The following is a 12,500-nucleotide window of genomic DNA, read 5'->3' on the forward strand; positions in this document are numbered from 1 at the left end:
CAGGCTGGTTATTACTGTTACCCTTCTCTATCACAGGCTGGTTATTACTGTTACCCTTCTGTATCACAGGCTGGTTATTACTGTTACCCTTCTCTATCACAGGCTGGTTATTACTGTTACCCTTCTGTATCACAGGCTGGTTATTACTGTTACCCTTCTCTATCACAGGCTGGTTATTACTGTTACCCTTCTCTATCACAGGCTGGTTATTACTGTTACCCTTCTCTATCACAGGCTGGTTATTACTGTTACCCTTCTCTACCACAGGCTGGTTATTACTGTTACCCTTCTCTATTACAGGCTGGTTATTACTGTTACCCTTCTCTATCACAGGCTGGTTATTACTGTTACCCTTCTCTATCACAGGCTGGTTATTACTGTTACCCTTCTATATCACAGGCTGGTTATTACTGTTACCCTTCTCTATCACAGGCTGGTTATTACTGTTACCCTTCTGTATCACAGGCTGGTTATTACTGTTACCCTTCTCTATCACAGGCTGGTTATTACTGTTACCCTTCTCTATTACAGGCTGGTTATTACTGTTACCCTTCTGCATCACAGGCTGGTTATTACTGTTACCCTTCTCTATTACAGGCTGGTTATTACTGTTACCCTTCTCTATTACAGGCTGGTTATTACTGTTACCCTTCTCTATTACAGGCTGGTTATTACTGTTACCCTTCTCTATCACAGGCTGGTTATTACTGTTACCCTTCTCTATTACAGGCTGGTTATTACTGTTACCCTTCTGTATCACAGGCTGGTTATTACTGTTACCCTTCTGTATCACAGGCTGGTTATTACTGTTACCCTTCTCTATCACAGGCTGGTTATTACTGTTACCCTTCTCTATTACAGGCTGGTTATTACTGTTACCCTTCTGTATCACAGGCTGGTTATTACTGGTACCCTTTTATTCTCTTTTGTTTTCTAGCTGGCCTCATCCTGACACTCTGATAGACAGACATACAGACAGACAGACATCCCACTGCTGCTAGAACTCCTAGTGGTAGAGTCCTGTAGGACAGTTTTAGGGACACTGATATATGGGAGGTTTGGTTTTCAGTTCCCTAAAGCTTTGAGTTCCAGTCTCCAGGAGAAGTGAGGTTTTAGTCCCCTTAAAGCCTTGAGTTCCAGTCTCCAGGAGAAGTGAGGTTTTAGTCCCCTAAAGACTTGAGTTCCAGTCTCCAGGAGAAGTGAGGTTTTAGTCCCCTAAAGCCTTGAGTTCCAGTCTCCAGGAGAAGTGAGGTTTTAAGTCCCCTAAAGCTTTGAGTTCCAGTCTCCAGGAGAAGTGAGGTTTTAGTCCCCTAAAGCTTTGAGTTCCAGTCTCCAGGAGAAGTGAGGTTTTAGTCCCCTAAAGCTTTGAGTTCCAGTCTCCAGGAGAAGTGAGGTTTTAAGTCCCCTAAAGCCTTGAGTTCCAGACTCCAGGAGAAGTTAGGTTTTAGTTCCCTAAAGCCTTGAGTTCCAGTCTCCAGGAGAAGTGAGGTTTTAGTTCCCTAAAGCTTTGAGTTCCAGTCTCCAGGAGAAGTGAGGTTTTAGTTCCCTAAAGCCTTGAGTTCCAGTCTCCAGGAGAAGTGAGGTTTTAGTTCCCTAAAGCTTTGAGTTCCAGTCTCCAGGAGAAGTAGGTTTTAGTCCCCTAAAGCCTTGAGTTCCAGTCTCCAGGAGAAGTGAGGTTTTAGTCCCCTAAAGCTTTGAGTTCCAGTCTCCAGGAGAAGTAGGTTTTAGTTCCCTAAAGCTTTGAGTTCCAGACTCCAGGAGAAGTAGGTTTTAGTCCCCTAAAGCTTTGAGTTCCAGACTCTGGTAGAACTCAGCAGAAGATTTCAGGTAGAAATAGACAGACCAGTACAACAACAAAAATGAAATAAAATATTTAAATAAATACAGAGAAAGTAATTGAGAAAGAAAGAGAAAGAAATCTATCAAATTACTAGAATAGGACAAATCATATTACAGTTTGTCCGAAGACACAACCATCAAACTCTCACAACGTTCCTCAACCAAACCAGATGAGACGGCCCGGTCAACGGGAACACTCCTTGAATTAGACAAATCGAATCAGACCATTACTGACAACCAAAACCTGTAGAAAACCAATGTCTCGTGGGATAGAGAAGCCTGGAGCTACCAGGGTCCCTCAGTAATACACCATCTGATTGACACATCTCCTGGGGTAATGATAATGAAGAGGAGAGAGGGAGGGATGGGTGGGTGGATGGAGGGAGGGAGGGAGATATGTAGAGGGAGAGGAGGGAGAGTGAGAAGGGCAGGAGCGAGGGAGGAAGGGATGGCGGGAGGGAGGGAGGATGGGAGGGCAGGAGGGAGGGATGGAGGGAGGGAGATATGTAGAAGGAGAGGAGGGAGAGTGAGAAGGGCTGGAGCGAGGGAGGAAGGGACGGCGGGAGGGAGGGAGGATGGGAGGGAGGGAGATATGTAGAGGGAGAGGAGGGAGAGTGAGAAGGGCTGGAGCGAAGGAGGAAGGGAGGGAGGGAGGAAGGGAGGGCGGGCGGGAGGGAGGATGGGAGGGAGGGAGGAAGGGACGGCGGGAGGATGGGAGGGAGGGAGATATGTAGAGGGAGAGGAGGGAGAGTGAGAAGGGCTGGAGCGAAGGAGGAAGCAAGGGCGGGAGGGAGGGAGGGAGGGAGGGCGGGCGGGCGGGTGCGAGGGAGGGAGGGAGGGAGGAAGGGAGGGCGGGAGGGAGGGAGGGAGGGAGGCCCATATCAGAATCTCCTCTTATAGCCCTGTCACTCTTCATGTCCACTCTGGGGATTCTAGAATGAGGTTTGTGTTCCCAGAAATAGCTGCCACTGCTTACAGGCAGAAGAGACAGAAAGGCTTCAGCTAAACTCATAACATGGAGAAACATTCTATTTCTCTATATTATTCCTCCTTTAAGCTCATACTGGAGCTCAACTACTCCCAGTAAGAAAACCTTAGAGAGAATGAAGAAAATCAAAGAAAACATGAAACAAGCTAGACTAACTCTCTTGGGATCTCTTAGCAAGAAAAAAACTAAAACAATCTGAATTTAAAAAACAACAACCCTTAAGCCTAACATTACACTAAGCAAAGCATTACAGGAAACGATAAGCTTAAAGATCAGGGGCCAAAGCATGTAACTGTAAGGATCGACGCTGGTAGACGAGAAGCAGGTAGAGGGAGTGAACATTAAATTAACAACAGCGTCTGGACATGAACACATAACAACATTAATGCTGGCACAGGGAACAAACGGGGGAGCAGACTGTTTTAGACGGGGCAATAACGAAGGGAAGGGGTCCAGGTGAGTCCAATGAGTGCTGCCGCGCGTAATGATGGTGACAGGTGTGCGTAATGAAAGGGCCCTCGAGCGCCAGAGAGGGAGAGTGGGAGCAGGCCTGACAATAACACCAACACTAAATATAGCCCAGCTCATTTCAGCCCCGCCAATACAAACCCTGGAGGAACAGAGGACTAGCCAATCACATGCAGCCTTGGAGCATTGTCCCTGCAGCATGCTTTAGCCTCAGTTAGATACAGCAGCACCAATCAGCACGTCCCAATCCCTCTCCAATCATGTACCATTGTCAGTCCTAGCCTGCGCCATGAGTGGCCGCAAAACACCTTGTCCTCCGTAACTCTGACGTCGATGACTACATCCTGGCCTTTAAACAACATCCTATGATAAATATAGATTTATTTTAGATATTCAAGTGATGGGTAAGTTACTTTGTACTGATGATTATCAAACGTTAATCATTATTGATTGTGGGGCTTCAGAAAGTCAAACTAGTTCCTCTCTTGGTCTAAGACCATTGTTCCCATTGATTAGCTAACTAACTAGTGAATATTCCCATTGATTAGCTAACTAACTAGTGAATATTCCCTGTGATTAGCTAACTAACTAGTGAATATTCCCAGTGATTATCAAACTAACTAATGAATATTCCTAGTGAATGGTCTAACTAACTAGTGAATATTACTAGTGAATAGTCTAACTAACTAGCAAATATTCCTAGTGAATATCTAACTAACTAGTGAATATTACTAGTGAATATTACTAGTGAATAGTCTAACTATTGAATATTACACGTGAATATCTAACTAAATAGTGAATATTACTAGTGAATATCTAACTAACTAGTGAATATTACTAGTGAATAGTCTAACTAACTAGTGAATATTACTAGTGAATAGTCTAACTAACTAGTGAATATTACTAGGGAATAGTCTAACTAATGATTATTACTAGTGAATAGTCTAACTAACTAGTGAATATTACTAGTGAATAGTCTAACTAATTAATATTACTAGTGAATAGTCTAACTAACTAGTGAATAGTCTAACTAATTAATATTACTAGTGAATAGTCTAACTAACTAGTGAATATTACTAGTGAATAGTCTAACTAATTAATATTACTAGTGAATAGTCGAACTAGTGAATATTACTGGTGAATAGTCTAACTAGTGAATATTACTAGTGAATAGTCTAACTAATTCATATTACTAGTGAATAGTCTAACTAGTGAATATTACTAGTGAATAGTCTAACTAATTAATATTACTAGTGAATAGTCTAACTAATTAATATTACTAGTGAATAGTCTAACTAGTGAATATTACTGGTGAATAGTCTAACTAGTGAATATTACTGGTGAATAGTCTAACTAGTGAATATTACTAGTGAATAGTCTAACTAATGAATATTACTGGTGAATAGTCTAACTAACTAGTGAATATTACTGGTGAATAGTCTAACTAGTGAATATTACTGGTGAATAGTCTAACTAGTGAATATTCCTAGTGAATAGTCTAACTAGTGAATATTCCTAGTGAATAGTCTAACTAATTAATATTACCAGTGAATAGTCTAACTAACTAGTGAATATTACTAGTGAATATTACTAGTGAATAGTCTAACTAATGTATATTCCTAGTGAATAGTCTAACTAATTTATATTACTAGTGAATAGTCTAACTAACTAGTGAATATTACTAGTTAATATTACTAGTGAATAGTCTAACTAACTAGTGAATATTACTAGTTAATATTATTAGTGAATAGTCTAACTACCTAGTGAATATTAGTAGTGAATAGTCTAACTGACTAGTGAATATTACTAGTGAATAGTGTAACTAACTAGTGAATATTACTAGTGAATAGTGTAACTAACTAGTGAATATTACTAGAGAATAGTCTTCATAAACCACTATTCCTTCATATTCTTCCACCATTCTAGATATATATATACAGTGCCTTGCGAAAGTATTCGGCCCCCTTGAACTTTGCGACCTTTTGCCACATTTCAGGCTTCAAACATAAAGATATAAAACTGTATTTGTTTGTGAAGAATCAACAACAAGTGGGACACAATCATGAAGTGGAACGACATTTATTGGATATTTCAAACTTTTTTAACAAATCAAAAACTGAAAAATTGGGAGTGCAAAATTATTCAGCCCCCTTAAGTTAATACTTTGTAGCGCCACCTTTTGCTGCGATTACAGCTGTAAGTCGCTTGGGGTATGTCTCTATCAGTTTTGCACATCGAGAGACTGACATTTTTTCCCATTCCTCCTTGCAAAACAGCTCGAGCTCAGTGAGATTGGATGGAGAGCATTTGTGAACAGCAGTTTTCAGTTCTTTCCACAGATTCTCGATTGGATTCAGGTCTGGACTTTGACTTGGCCATTCTAACACCTGGATATGTTTATTTTTGAACCATTCCATTGTAGATTTTGCTTTATGTTTTGGATCATTGTCTTGTTGGAAGACAAATCTCCGTCCCAGTCTCAGGTCTTTTGCAGACTCCATCAGGTTTTCTTCCAGAATGGTCCTGTATTTGGCTCCATCCATCTTCCCATCAATTTTAACCATCTTCCCTGTCCCTGCTGAAGAAAAGCAGGCCCAAACCATGATGCTGCCACCACCATGTTTGACAGTGGGGATGGTGTGTTCAGCTGTGTTGCTTTTACGCCAAACATAACGTTTTGCATTGTTGCCAAAAAGTTACATTTTGGTTTCATCTGACCAGAGCACCTTCTTCCACATGTTTGGTGTGTCTCCCAGGTGGCTTGTGGCAAACTTTAAACAACACTTTTTATGGATATCTTTAAGAAATGGCTTTCTTCTTGCCACTCTTCCATAAAGGCCAGATTTGTGCAATATACGACTGATTGTTGTCCTATGGACAGAGTCTCCCACCTCAGCTGTAGATCTCTGCAGTTCATCCAGAGTGATCATGGGCCTCTTGGCTGCATCTCTGATCAGTCTTCTCCTTGTATGAGCTGAAAGTTTAGAGGGACGGCCAGGTCTTGGTAGATTTGCAGTGGTCTGATACTCCTTCCATTTCAATATTATCGCTTGCACAGTGCTCCTTGGGATGTTTAAAGCTTGGGAAATCTTTTTGTATCCAAATCCGGCTTTAAACTTCTTCACAACAGTATCTCGGACCTGCGTGGTGTGTTCCTTGTTCTTCATGATGCTCTCTACGCTTTTAACGGACCTCTGAGACTATCACAGTGCAGGTGCATTTATACGGAGACTTGATTACACACAGGTGGATTGTATTTATCATCATTAGTCATTTAGGTCAACATTGGATCATTCAGAGATCCTCACTGAACTTCTGGAGAGAGTTTGCTGCACTGAAAGTAAAGGGGCTGAATAATTTTGCACGCCCAATTTTTCAGTTTTTGATTTGTTAAAAAAGTTTGAAATATCCAATAAATGTCGTTCCACTTCATGATTGTGTCCCACTTGTTGTTGATTCTTCACAAAAAAATACAGTTTTATATCTTTATGTTTGAAGCCTGAAATGTGGCAAAAGGTCGCAAAGTTCAAGGGGGCCGAATACTTTCGCAAGGCACTGTATATATATAAGTATACAATGACTATGTTAATGTATTAAATGTATATATATATATAATGTCTATGTTAATGTATTATATATATATAATGTCTATGTTAATGTATTATATATATATATATGTGTAATGTCTATGTGAATGTATTAAATGTATATATATGTGTAATATCTATGTTAATGTATTATATATATATATATAATGTCTATGTTAATGTATTATATATATATATAATGTCTATGTTAATGTATTAAATGAATGTATATATATACATATATATAAGTATGTAATGTCTATGTTAATATATTAAATGTATATATACATATATATAAGTATGTAATGTCTATGTTAATATATTAAATGTATATATACATATATATAAGTATGTAATGTCTATGTTAATGTATATATATATATATATATAAAATGTCTATGTTAATATATTAAATGTATATATACATATATATAAGTATGTAATGTCTATGTTAATATATTAAATGTATATATACATATATATAAGTATGTAATGTCTATGTTAATGTATATATATATATATATATATATATAATGTCTATGTTAATGTATATATATATATATATATATATATGTAATGTCTATGTTAATGTATTAAATGTACGTAAATTGTAAAGTATTTTTGTCTGTAATGTATTTTCTGTCCTGAGTTGGAGCCCAGGATGACGTCGGCTAATGGAGACGCTAATGAGACTTATTAATTCCCCTGGTTTAAAGAGATGCTTCGGGATTTTGGCAACGAGGCCCTTTGTCTACTTCCCCAGAGTCAGATGAACTTGTGGGAACCATTTGAATGTCTCTGTGTGCAGTATTAAAGGAAGTTGCTAACTAGCGTTAGCATGCTAGCAGATACCCATAGACTTCCAATCATAGCGTTAACGCTAGTTAGCAACTTCCTTCAAACTGCACGCAGAGACATTCAAATGGTTCCCACAAGTTCATCTGACTCTGGGGAAGTAGATAAAGGGCCTCATTGCCAAAATCACGAAGCATCTCTTTAAGATCACTATTCCTGGTCGTGAACAGTCTCACATAAACTCTGTTATAGACCGTTCCTTTCCTGTCCGTGCTTCCACCTTGACATGTACCAGCCTGTCTCTCCTCATGTCTAAAACCAGTTTCTCTGAATAACAGAGGTCTGAGATAGCTCCCAGCCCTGGAGGACAGTCCTGTTAAACATAGAACTACTTCTGTCCAACACTGAACTAGTTCACTACGCTATTGTTCCTGTCTGCTGGCCGGATAGACTGAGAGAGAGAGGGGGGAGCAGGACAGGAGGGAGGGAGGGAGGGAGTGGGAGGGAGGGAGGGAGAGGGAGGGAGGGAGAGGGAGGGGGAGGAGGACAGGAGCGAGATGGAGGGAAGGAGGGTTGTGGGAAGAGGGAGAGCGAGGAGAGAGAGAGGTGGGAGGAGGACAGGAGGGAGGGAGGGGGGCAGGGAGGGAGAGGGAGGGAGGAGAGAGGGAGGAGGAGGACAGGAGAGAGATGGAGGGAGGGAGGGTTGGGGGGAGAGAAAGAGGGAGGGAGGGAGGGGGTGAGATGGAGGGAGGGAGGGAGGGAGGGACGGAGGGAAGGAAGGAGTAAGGGGGGGCCAAGAAGGAGAGGGAGGAGAGAGAGAGCGATCGAGAGGGGGCATTGCTCTATCCAAGAGCTAGTCCATCTAATTAATTACTTTCAAAGCTTTAAAACTGTCCTCATGTTGGTGCTAAAACACATTGTAAAACCCCTGACCCTGACATTATGGTTCACTAAATGACAGGGTCATAAAGGAGCTTTAGAGAAACATGAAGACGCCATGTGAGAAAATGATACAACATCCAGGTCAGACTCAGAGGGCAGGAGGTGACATCGCTCTTCGTTTAGAGTACAAATGCTGTCTTGCAGAATTCCTCCTTTCAAGAAGAAGAGGAGGACGTTCCAAACCAACATGCAGTTCATCCAGCAGGCAGGTCGAAGGTCATACAGGAAGAGTAGCTTCTGTCTCCAGAAAAAGGCTGTCCCTGTTATAAAAAAAAAAAATCATCCAAGAAAAATATCTGGAAGTGGATGAAACAAGAGCAACATGCAACAACATACGTCGGGAAACTGCAGATATTTACAGCAGCTTTGCAGCACACAACGAAAAGTTGTCAGATTATATTGTTTCATCCCACTATAGTAATATTCACAACATGAGGTTAACATGCAGACCGTCATCGTTCAGAATATTCATCCAGAACGGGATCCAGGATTAAACAGCGGCAACAGAACTACAACTCTGAACTACAACTCTGAACTACAACTCTGAACTACAACTCAGAACTACAACTCAGAACTACAACTCTGAACTACAACTCTGAACTACAACTCAGAACTACAACTCAGAACTACAACTCTGAACTACAACTCAGAACTACAACTCTGAACTACAACTCTGAACTACAACTCTGAACTACAACTCTGAACTACAACTCTGAACTACAACTCTGAACTACAACTCTGAACTACAACTCTGAACTACAACTCTGAACTACAACTCTGAACTACAACTCAGAACTACAACTCAGAACTACAACTCTGAACTACAACTCAGAACTACAACTCAGAACTACAACTCAGAACTACAACTCTGAACTACAACTCTGAACTACAACTCAGAACTACAACTCAGAACTACAACTGGTCTAAAGTAGTGTACTACATAGGGAATAGGGGCTCTGTGGATCCTGGTCTAAAGTAGTGCACTACATAGGGAATAGGCCTCTGGTCTAAAGTAGTGCACTACATAGGGAATAGGGGCTCTGTGGATCCTGGTATAAAGTAGTGCACTACATAGGGAATAGGGTGTTATTTGGGACACAACTCGGAGATGTTTAGCCCTTCCTAAGGAGCGAGAAGAGAGACAGATCACACATCAGATCACTGCCCCATTGGCCTCAACGACTGGAGTAGAGAGAAGAGTTGTAGTTGAGAAGCATTGAAGAGCAGTAGAGGACCACAGGGGGATGCATTAAGGGAGGTAAGAGGCAGAGGGGCCTGGCAGTCTGCTTGCAGGTTATACAGAGTTCAGTAGGTGGAGGAGTGGATTCTGACATGCAGACGCACACGCCTTACGAAGGAGAGCAGCGTTCGTCTTCACTTCTCCGCGGAGGAAGTGTAAACGGTGACTGTTACCTGAAAACAGAGAGTGACGGCTGAGAGCACGTGACACGTACGCTCATACTCAGTCACACACACTCACACACACAGACAGGAACGGAAGGATGTGCACGCGGAATTACTCCCACAACGCAGTCTGCACACAGTCACACGCACTGTGTACATGTGGAGTCCAAGAGGCCACAGCTCATAGAGGACAACTCACACCACCAGCACTGCACACAATCCTTTGTGTTCCTTCCTCACAGAAACAACTAAATAACACGAGAGTGTGAGAGAGAGAGAGACCGAGAGAAAGAGAGAGAGAGAGAGAGACAGAGAGAGACAGAGAGAGAGAGAAAGAGAGAGAGACAGAGAGAGAGAGAGAGAGACAGAGAGAGACAGAGAGAGAGAGACAGAGACAAAGAGAGAGAGACAGAGAGAGACAGAGAGATACAGAGACAGAGAGAGAGACAGAGAGAGAGAGAGAGAGACAGAGAGAGACAGAGAGAGACAGAGACAGAGACAAAGAGAGAGAGACAGAGAGAGACAGAGAGAGACAGAGACAGAGACAGAGAGAGACAGAGAGAGGGAGAGAAAGAAAGAGAGAGAGAGTAAGAGAGAGACAGAGAGAAATAAAGAGAGCTATAGAGAGGAAGCGAGAGAGAGAGAGAGAGAGAGAGAGAGAGAGAGAGAGAGAGAGAGAGAGAGAGAGAGAGAGAGTCAGAGGTAGGAGAACTGTTAAATAAACTCTAAAGTCAATATTGAGGAGAGGCAGACATAGAAATATGATGTCATTCTAGTTCTGAGGGTGCAGTAATATCCAGCTCAGTTCAGATCAAACCCCTTCTTCTGTTGAGTAGTCTGGGCACAGAGACACACAGCCACACGCACACAACACACACACTGACTGACTACACACACACAACGCACACACTGACTGACTACACACACACAACGGACACACTGACTGACTACACACACACAACGGACACACTGACTGACTACACACACACAACGCACACACTGACTGACTACACACACACAACACACACACTGACTGACTACACACACACAACACACACACGCGTCACAAGGAACAGATAGCCCATCAACACAGGAGACGGGGCCGTTGATGACACACCACCACAAAACTGGGAAACCAGAACACACACAGGTTACACACAGACACACACACACACACACCGAGGGAGGGGCAGGCATTTACCATGGGTCTCACTGGAGTGACTAAACCAAGCAAACTTCCCCTTCTTCTTGTCAAGCAAGTCGGCCAGGGTCACTCCTTCCACAAACAAGATGGGAAGGTCATTCAGGGTATGCAGTCCACCCAGTGACAAAGATACACACACACACACACACACACGGTACACACACATATCACAAAAGACAACATACACACACAGACTCAAACACAAAACAGTAAATACACACCTGTTTCTGCAGGTCTTAACGTTGAGAATACACAGTCATTGGCATATTACATTTCATCCCCGTAAAACACATACACACACACACACACACACACACTCACTCACTCACTCACTCACTCACTCACTCACTCACTCACTCACTCACTCACTCACTCACTCACTCACTCACTCACTCACTCACTCACTCACTCACTCACTCACTCACTCTCACACACACACACACACACACACACACACACACACACACACACACACACACACACACACACACACACACACACACACACACACACACACACATACATACATACATACATGTCTAAAATCAATCTGTAACTATAATTACACAGCCTCCAGTCTAAAATCAATATGTAACTATAATTACACAGCCTCCAGTCTAAAATCAATCTGTAACTTTAATTACACAACCTACAGTCTAAACTCAACCTGTAACTTTAATTACACAACCTACAGTCTAAACTCAACCTGTAACTATAGTTACACAGCCTCCAGTCTAAAATCAATCTGTAACTATAATTAAACAGCCTACATACTAAATTCAAACTGTAACTTTAGTTACACCGCCTACAGACTAAAATCAATCTCTGATACTATAACCTCTCAGGTGACATACAGTGAGGTCATACAGTAAGGTCATACAGTGAGGTCATACAGTAAGGTCATACAGTGAGGTCATACAGTAAGGTCATACAGTGAGGTCATACAGTAAGGTCATACAGTGAGTTCATACAGTAAGGTCATACAGTGAGGTCATACAGTAAGGTCATACAGTGAGTTCATACAGTAAGGTCATACAGTAAGGTCATACAGTGAGGTCATACAGTAAGGTCATACAGTGAGGTCATACAGTAAGGTCATACAGTGAGTTCATACAGTAAGGTCATACAGTGAGGTCATACAGTGAGGTCATACAGTAAGGTCATACAGTGAGGTCATACAGTAAGGTCATACAGTGAGGTCATACAGTAAGGTCATACAGTGAGGTCATACAGTGAGTTCATACAGTAAGGTCATACAGTGAGGTCATACAGT

General features: G+C 41.8%; 1 protein-coding gene across 1 annotated transcript in view; it reads right to left on the reverse strand.

Annotated features, from left to right (window-relative positions):
- Positions 1–12,500, reverse strand: part of LOC139393293 (calcium channel, voltage-dependent, L type, alpha 1C subunit) — a 511,196-nt gene that overhangs the window by 80,323 nt on the left and 418,373 nt on the right. Inside the window, exon 10 of the mRNA XM_071141816.1 lies at positions 11,225–11,299. Within this exon, the coding sequence (XP_070997917.1) occupies positions 11,225–11,299 (75 nt within the window). The remainder of the gene's footprint in view (positions 1–11,224; positions 11,300–12,500) is intronic.

The sequence above is a fragment of the Oncorhynchus clarkii genome, chromosome 33 (genome assembly GCF_045791955.1).
Source record: "Oncorhynchus clarkii lewisi isolate Uvic-CL-2024 chromosome 33, UVic_Ocla_1.0, whole genome shotgun sequence".
In the NCBI taxonomy this organism is placed as follows: domain Eukaryota; kingdom Metazoa; phylum Chordata; class Actinopteri; order Salmoniformes; family Salmonidae; genus Oncorhynchus; species Oncorhynchus clarkii.